The sequence below is a fragment of the Rhinatrema bivittatum genome, chromosome 9, assembly GCF_901001135.1.
Source record: "Rhinatrema bivittatum chromosome 9, aRhiBiv1.1, whole genome shotgun sequence".
Lineage (NCBI taxonomy): Eukaryota > Metazoa > Chordata > Amphibia > Gymnophiona > Rhinatrematidae > Rhinatrema > Rhinatrema bivittatum.
In genome coordinates this window covers 4,147,533-4,156,845 of record NC_042623.1, presented here as the reverse complement: position 1 = coordinate 4,156,845, position 9,313 = coordinate 4,147,533, and the positions used below count along the sequence as shown (strand labels likewise).

Sequence of the window (9,313 nt, the reverse complement as noted above, 5' to 3'; positions counted from 1 at the left end):
TCTCCACGAGACCAATACACCAAACAACCAGGCCATCTTCTATGGCTTATTGTCAAGTTTTGCAGTAAAACTAGAGCCTCCCCATGATCATTGAAGCTTCAGGTTTAACTATAGTCCCTCTGTGTGTCATCCCACTGCAGTTTTAGACTGAAATTGCTGCTCTGTGCAGGTTATCCTAGACTTCATTACCCACAGCTCTGAATCCTGTGTTTATTCCATGTATTTTATCTCCACCCTGCTCCGAGAGGGCATTCCACACATCCATCACCCTTTCCATGAAAGGAATAGGGTGGTGGAAAAGGTCCTGAGTCCAGCCCTTGGCAGTTTCATATCAAGACTCCTGTTTCTACAACATTTCATTTCATTTGTTAGATTTATGACTTGCTCAGCACTCTGGACGAGGTACATCAAAAATAAAGAACATAACATAAATCCAATAAAATAGACAATGAGTTAAAAATATGTAATCAAATAATAACTTCCTGTCTACTGCTGCAAGTAGGCTCTTCTGCATTACTAATACTTGTCAAGTATTGTATCCACCTTCTCTTCTCTAGGGAACACATATTAGATCCTGTTCCTACTGAAAAATGTTATCCATCAATACACCATCTGTTCTGGGTTCAGACTGTGCACACTGGGGCTTTGACCTGGGGACTAATCTCACTAGGATCTAAACTGGGAATTACTTGAGGGAAGTATTACCTGCATGCACACAGGACTGCCTCGGGGGCTCACCCAATGTAAACACACACAATTACTGGGAGTTACCTGAGGAATTGTTCACCTGCATGCACACAGGACTGCCTCGGGGGCTCACCCAATGTAAACACACACAATTACTGGGAATTACCTGAGGGAATTATTACCTGCATGCACACAGGACTGCCTTGGGGGCTCACCCAATGTAAACACACACAATTACTGGGAGTTACCTGAGGAGCTTGTCACCTGCATGCACACAGGACTGCCTCGGGGGCTCACCCAATGTAAACACACACAATTACTGAGAGTTACCTGAGGGAATTGTCACCTGCATGCACACAGGACTGCCTCGGGGGCTCACCCAATGTAAACACACACAATTACTGAGAGTTACCTGAGGGAATTGTCACCTGCATGCACACAGGACTGCCTCGCGGGCTCACCCAATGTAAACACACACAATTACTGGGAGTTACCTGAGGGGCTTGTCACCTGCATGCACACAGGACTGCCTCGGGGGCTCTCCCAGTGTAAACACACACAATTACTGGGAGTTACCTGAGGAGTTTGTCACCTGCATGCACACAGGACTGCCTCGGGAGCTCAGCCAATGTAAACACACACAATTACTGGGAGTTACCTGAGGGGCTTGTCACCTGCATGCACACAGGACTGCCTCGGGAGCTCAGCCAATGTAAACACACACAATTACTGGGAGTTACCTGAGGAGTTTGTCACCTGCATGCACACAGGACTGCCTCGGGGGCTCATCCAATGTACACACACACAATTACTGGGAGTTACCTGAGGGGCTCATCACCTGCATGCACACAGGACTGCCTCGGGGCTATCCCAATGTAAACTCACACAATTACTGGGAGTTACCTGAGGGGCTTGTCACCTGCATGCACACAGGACTGCCTCGGGGGCTCTCCCAGTGTAAACACACACAATTACTGGGGTTATACCTGAAGGGCTTTGAACCAGGTGCTTATTTCCCCACACAAATAGCCATACATACAAACTTTGATTTAGTACATCACGGTTCCAGGTATTTAGGAAAGTGGGTTTATTTGAGCAATAGGATAGACCAGATAAAATCAGATCATACAGAAGAAGTAATGTTAGATAATGACAATTGCTACATAAAAATAAAAAGCTTACATGTTTCCAAAGGATCAGCCTGTGATATCATGTTTGGAGCGCGCTCTCATGCTCTTTCTAGCTGTTATTTCTCCTTATATACTAAATGCTTGGGAAAAGCAGAGATGTCCCCTCACTGGGAATTCTTATCAGTCGCAGCACAGCTGTGTGGTCTTCACTCTCTCAGATTCAAGTATGATCTGATTGCTTGCTTTCTCACCATAGAACTCTTGGCACAATTGCAATAAACAGATTCTTGCCTGTTCCTAAGCATTTCACAGTGCATAACAAAAGTATGAGTTCAGAGGTTGGACTGTGGCCTTCAAACTAATCAGTGTCTGGGTAAGAACTCTGCATACATCCTCAATCAGACTTAGTCAGAAATAATTTCATGACACCATCCCCTTTCACTGCAGGATATTTCTAGAATCAGACACATTTCTTACAAATCTTAACTGAAGATGTCATCAATCATTCTTCATTAACATGAATATTATTGAACTTCTTGCAGGAGATCTTTGACATTATTGTTTTGCTTTAAATCTTTATGATTCGTGCCTTCCTGAGTGCAGGAATGTCACCGTTCTACTTTAAATGATGTTCACTTATTGTTTTTTATTTCTGTAGGTATCAATGTTGCCTCTACCGCATAGTAACTTAAAGCAATTTACAAATTTTAACAACTGAACAAAATGACTCGCTGGGCACCCTTGACTGAGAGACGGTTGCAGGCCGAGGTAGCAGGAATAGCTTCCTGGAAGGCAAGGGATTACCTGCATAGAACACAACTGGAACCCTGAAGGGGACATGGTAGACTGGAAATTGGGTTCCATGCTGGAGTCTGATCTGCTTTGAGTAGATGCGCATACAATCACTGCTGGGAGGACCAGATAGGCCTTTTTGGTTTTATCTGATGTCATTTACTATGTTATTATAAAATAAATACAATATAAAATTAGAAAAATACAAAAATCATAATAAAACAGTATCAACAAATCACATCTAAGCAGCTAATTAATCCAACTAAAATGGTCTAAATAACCAAGTCTTAAGGCATTTCCTAAGCAAAGTATACTCTCTCGGTGAACCAACATCAACCAGAAGCAAATTACACAATTTTTTCTCTCTCAGAAAACGCTTGGCTCACAGTTTTAACTAAATGAATTTCAGAAGGGTCTAGAACAACAAACAACTTCCCCCTCTGAAGACAGGAAAATACCTATTGCATATTAATTAATTATTAAATCTCTTATTGTCACAGTTTCACCTGCTATGCAGCTTTCCTGTATCATGGTTCAGCTTGCTGTGCTTCTGCGCTGCACCAGGGGTCCTCAGTAAGTCCCACTCCCAGCAGCACAAGTTACCTCCTCACTGATCATAGATTAGGGATGTGCATTTGTTTTGAACAAATGCGCAATCCGCAACATATAGGTCCCTATTCATTGCATTCGTGGGTCCACGAAACATATGGCGAACCCCCACGAATGAAACATATCATTAACGAATAAAACCCCCACCCTCATGACCCCCCCCCCCAAAGACTTGCCAAAAGTCCCTGGTAGACCAGCAGGGGTTCTGGAGCGATCTCCTGCACTAGGGCCGTCAGCTGCCAGTATTCAAAATGGTACCGATAACCTGTGCCCTTACTATGTCACAGGGCTACTAGTGCCATTGGTCAGCCCCTGTCACATAGTAGGAGCACAAGATGGTGCCGGCCATTCATTGCTCCTACCATGTGACAGGGGCCAACCAATGGCATTGGTAGCCCCTGTGACATAGTAAGGGCAAAGGCTATCGGCGCCATTTTGAATACTGGCAGCCGACGGCCCGAGTGCAGGATATGGCTCCAGGACCCCTGCTGGACCACCAGGGACTTTTGGCAAGTCTTGGGGGGGGGGGGGTCAGGAGGGTGGGGGTTGTATTTAATTACATTTAAAGGGTTAGGATGGGGGTTTGTTTCCCAATTTTAATGGAAAACGAATACCGAATGCAACTAATGGATGAATCGGGTTCCCCCGAAAATGGATGCAACGGATTTGGATCCCGGCACAACGAATACCAAATAGCAACAAATGTTTTCCTTCTGCACATCACTATCATAGATGCCTCAGCCCCAGCCCTACTTAACTAAGCCTGTCTAGTCCCTCAGGGCCTCTTCAAGGAGTCACTTCGGCTCTTTAACCTGGCCAACCTTGTCTTGCTATACTTTGTCTTGTGGCCTACCCAGGCCTTCTGCCTTGGTTAGTGACCTACCCAAGCCTCCTCTTTTGCCTTGTGGCCTATCTGGGCCTCCTGACCTGCTCAATAGCCTACCTTGGCTTTCTGCCTTGCTGTGTGCCCTGTCTTGGCCTTCTGTGTGCTCTGTAGCCTATCTTGGCTCCCTGTTTCATTCTATAGTCTTCCAGGCTTCCTTGCCTTGTTCTGTGGCCTTTTAGGCTCTCCTGCTTTGCTCAATAGCCTTATTGGCCTACCTAACCTGCCTTGTGGCCTCTGGTTTACTAAGATAATCTTGCCCCGTCTTATGTCCTGTTGAGCTTTTTTTTTCCTGTTGCCTTTCTAGTCCTTTCCATGTCCAGTCCTGTCCTTGTTCATTTCTTGCCCTGCCCAGACCAGTTCAGTCCCTTGTCTATTTCCCGGGCCTTGCCTCTGTCCTTGGTATAAGACCAGCCTGTGCCTGTATCTAGCTCCCAGCCATGATGTTCACCAGGAGGAAAGACCAACCAGCCCGCATAACCCAAGGGCTCAACCTGTGGGGGAGGGGACTGGTTAGGCAGACCAGCTCCAGTCCTACCCTACAGTCCTTTACTGCTTCTGCAGGTACAGAATCCCTTATTCCAGCCTGCAATATCGTGACACTTATATACCGCATATAGTGGGACATCCATTCTATGCGGCCTACAATATAATACACCACAGTAAACAATAAGCAGATCTAGACACTCGCCTTGAGCTACCAAGGATAAGGCATGAGCTAAATCCAAATAAACTCCTTTGTGAAGATCTCAGGCTCCAGATAGGAGCAAACCAAGATAGCTGGGATCGTAAATAGTCAAGCTCTGCATCTCACAAAACCAGGATCTTGAAGATAATCCAAGCTTTAATGGGCAACCCTGTAAAATGGTGTAATGATCTCTGTACCTCAATTCTGCAATCATTCGTGCTGCAATATTCTGCAGCAAAGCTTTTAATTTCTGATGCAACCCAGCTAACATTGCATTACACTAGTCTAATGTCGTCATCAGTAATACATGAACCGCATAAGTAAAATCAGAAGAAGATGAAAAAAGAGCACTGCTGATGGAGCATCTTCAATATTCCAAAAGCTAATTTTAGTTCTTTAGTAATAATGCAACCTAGCCTCTGAGAATCTAAAGAGACTCCTACATCTCCCAAAATGCACCGGCAGCATTAAATCATTAATCACCTGCTAGTCTACCTTTGGCTTGTTATTTTCCCACTCATAAAACCTCTGATTTACCAATATTTAAATTTAAATTGTGGTCACTACAACAACCAAAAAGCAAAATGCAACAACATTTAGAGGGAAATTCTCAGACATTTACCAGAAAGGATGGCTCGACTGAAGATTGACTTTAACTGTAGCTAAAAGTGCGCATGGCTTCCATAGAACGTGCACGTGTAACTTTTAGCCACATTTAGAGGGGCTTCCCATGGGCAAGATTGAAAAATAGCTTCCATAGGTTATATTTTCAGATCAACAAATACTTTCCACTGAAATTTAACTAAGGAAAAGCTGATGCGGGATCTATAGGCTCTTCGTAGCTGCAATGATTTTGAAATAAAAGTTACACAGCTTTTTCCTTTGAAAATTAGGTGCAAGGTTGCACCTAGTCAGGGATTTTCAAAATTGCCTTCTCTGTGTTGGTTATTGTGATATAAGAGATGTGTGATGCTGCACATATCCTACCGCCCACAAAAAGTCACACACCTACTTCAGGAATAGGGATACCAGGGCTTTAGTGGCGCTCAAAGCAAACTGCCCTGGAGCCAGTCCCCATTCCTCAGGAAGCCCTGATCTAGGCTCATCTCATCCTTACTTGGAAAACGTAGTAAGATTTAGTTACTAAACATTTGATTTGAACTTCTAATCTAATTGTAGTGTGGGGTTTCATAAAATACATCATCTTATTAATACACCAGAGAATACACCATACACACAATTAATATTATAGGATGTGCAATATACATTTCAATACAACTTTCATATGATATCATAATCTTATCTCCCAATCCCCTTCTTTCATGGAGGGAGCAAGAAAAGCTAAAAAAAATGTAAACCCCCACCATCAATGAAGGCAACTACTAAATCCCCAATCCAAAATCTCCTCTCTCGTTAACCTACACAAGCACCACTTCAGCATACCTGGGCCGGATTTTTAAACCTGTGCACACAAATGTACGTCCGGATTTTATAACATGCGTGCAGCCGAGCGCATGTTATAAAATCAGGGGTCGGCGCGCGCAAGGGGCTGCACACTAGTGCACCTTGCGCGTGCCGAGCCCTCGGAAGACCAGCTGGCTTTCCCGTTCTGAAATCGGAGCAGCCTCGGAGGGAACTTTCCTTTAACCCCCCCCACCTTCCCCTCCCTTCCCCCTACCTGTCCCGCCCCCCCAGCCCGAAACCCCCCAGTACCTTTATTTCAGAAGTTACGCCCTGCCAGAGGCCGAGCAGCAGTGGAGAGGCCTCCTGCCATGCCCCAGCCTGCCCCGGACTTACAAGCATCCCGGGGCTTTATGCACACTGCTGGTCCATTTGAAAATAGGCCCGACGCACGTTTCCCCCCACCCCTCCTACGCGCGTAATCCACCTGGATTTACACGCGTAGGCTTTTAAAATCTGCTCCACTCTGTCTCCCACCTAACCTGCCAGGTACCCCCCAAAAACTCTCCAAAAGCTGCCTTATCCCAGTTCCCCCGTGACTCCCAAACAAACTTTAATTTAATTGTTAGCCCCCAGGTGACATCATTGGGATGGGGGCAAGGACACCAGGATGACTCGGCGAGGCTCAAGGGATGCAGTAGCAACCTGATTCGGCCTAATTAACAGAGTCTTGCGCCAACCAAATCCTCACCTGGGTCCTGCCAGAAGAACCTCCTGGTGAGCTTTCTTCCTTCCCTCCCCTCCCCAGCAAAGACTCTTCAATGATAGAGGTGGAGTAACTTGGGGGACGCAGAAACAATCACCAAATGCAGGCCTCATATCAAGCAAGTCCCCAGCTGGCTCCTGGCTAGTTACATAGAGTAATCCCCCTAGGCAGGAGCACAGTTTCCTAGTCTCTGATGGCGGGTCTTCTCTGTCCATATATTGTACGGGAATGTTGCTTGGTACTGGTACTGGCACTGGCACTAGTGATGCTCTTCTTCTTCCTACTATGCCCAGCTTTCAGCATTCATCTATTTATTGACTGGTATAAATTGGTCGGTTCTGATGATTGCTTTTCTGATATGGTTTCCCCTGTGCTGAAACAGTAATTATTCCGACATTAAGGATGGCAAATTTTGCTGAATCTCTGTGACACGGTGCGGATTTTGGAATGTGACCTTTCTAGGGCAAGTTTTGGCCGGCACTGCCCAACCTTGTCGCCTTTGCTTTCCATGCTGCATGAAATCCTCCAATTAACATGGAATGTGCTGATATTTCTGTGGATATTTTTATTTCAAACTCTTCTTATACCCTGTACACACGCAAGCCTCACAGCGGTTTACACGTAAAGGCCTGCATACACAAGTTCACAAATAAAAGACGTACATACAGATTAGCTGGAACATCTTCTGGGGGAGGAGGGTGGTGATGGCTAGAGAGAGGCTTTGATAACCAGAGTTAGTATATTCCCAGAGTATGTCCAGATAACAAACTTAGCAATAGGTTTATGAGGGACCAACATGGTGGAAGAGCAACTGGACTCATCAAATGTGAAACCCAGAAAATCAGAGGCAGCAAATCTTAAAAGGGTTAATTAAATCAAATAACTGCAGGGTGTTAACTTAATTCATTGTTCTTCAGATTCTGATTTAGTTGGTAATAAATCTTGTTTCTTTAAATCGGTCAGTGAAAACCAAGCGAGTCAGTAAAATGTTCATCTTGTTTTGAAATGGAATGAAAGCTTGATGGTGCAATTTCATGTCTTTTCTAAGGTGAGGACAGATGAGAGAGTGAGGAAGATGGAGTTCGGCCTCCTGTTCCTGAAGCTCCAGCGCACGGACACCGGGCTCTATTTCTGCCAGGCAGTGGAGCACAGCTTCAGTTACGTCGTCAGGAAGATCACGCTGGAAGTGGTGGAGGAAGAGCGCGTGGACGAAATGTTCCACAGGGACGAAGACGAGGACACGACTCACAAGACGCCGTGCCCTGTGCAGAGCAGCGTCCCGCAGGCCTCCAGACCCTGGTACAAGGAGTTCCTGCAGCTCATTGGCTACAGCAATTTCCAGAGGGTGGAGGAGTACTGTGAGAAAGTCTGGTGCACAGACAAGAAACGGAAAAAGTTAAAGATGCTGCCTTCCAAGTGGAAGTACGGCAGTCCACAGGAGAGGAAGGCAAAGAGCAAACCAGAGCACTACCGAGTGCCCAGACGGGTGCCAGGCTCCTGACGCTGCAGACCAACTGTCTACAGTCGCATTATTTCTTCAACATTTATACAGTGCCCTACCACAGGGCACTTTACAATGGATTACTTACAGGTCCACCGAGTCCCTGCTCCTGAGAGCTTACAATCTGAGGCAGTGGGCGAGAAAGTGACTTGTCGCAACAAGTGGCATAAGTGGGATTTGAACCCAGGTTTCCTGGCTCCTAGACCATTATTTGAACCTTTAGGTCACTTGCCCTGTCTCTGGACCTTAAAATACAAGGCAAAACAATGTTGCTCTGGTACTTGAGTCAAGCTTTGCATACGCCTCGATATAATAAAGAAAGACTGAAAATACAAAAGCATGAGGTTTACTTGGTGACGTAGAGGCCAAGTCTATCATTGTTGGAGGACATTTAAAATTCACATTCACTAACATGCTAAACTGGTTCATATTACATACCTTGTACACGTTTCCAGTTTCAGATAATAAAATGTACCACTATGCTGCAGTTTTAGACAGACTTTCCTGGATCAAGAGCATGTCTATGGAGTCTGTCTAAATATTATGTAACTAATTAAAGCTATTAAAGTTTTCATCTCGCCTCTATTAAAAAAATAAACTAACGGAAATGGGTTCTGCACTGCACTTGTCACACAGTCAGGCAGGGTTTCCTCTACAGCACAGCTCCAGGCAGTGCATGGACTGCAGAAGAATGAACGCATGGAATAAGTCAGAACAGGTCAAAAATGGAGCATCAGCAGACTGCTGAAAAGCCTGAGCAAGCCCCTTCCAAATTTAAGAAAGGGGTAACTATGACTGCAGTAATGGAAAGGTTAGAAAACACCACACAAATTAAAAACTCCTACCATCCATCTTT

The 9,313-nt window shown here is 45.2% G+C and overlaps 1 protein-coding gene across 2 annotated transcripts in view; it reads left to right on the top strand.

Moving 5' to 3' along the window:
- Positions 1–9,071, top strand: part of SEMA3E (semaphorin 3E) — a 332,512-nt gene extending 323,441 nt beyond the window's left edge. For both annotated transcript variants that reach the window (XM_029615222.1, XM_029615221.1), the window contains exon 17: positions 8,005–9,071. In XM_029615222.1, the coding sequence (XP_029471082.1) occupies positions 8,005–8,457 (453 nt within the window). In that variant the 3' untranslated portion in view covers positions 8,458–9,071. The remainder of the gene's footprint in view (positions 1–8,004) is intronic.
- Positions 9,072–9,313: the final 242 nt, after the last annotated feature.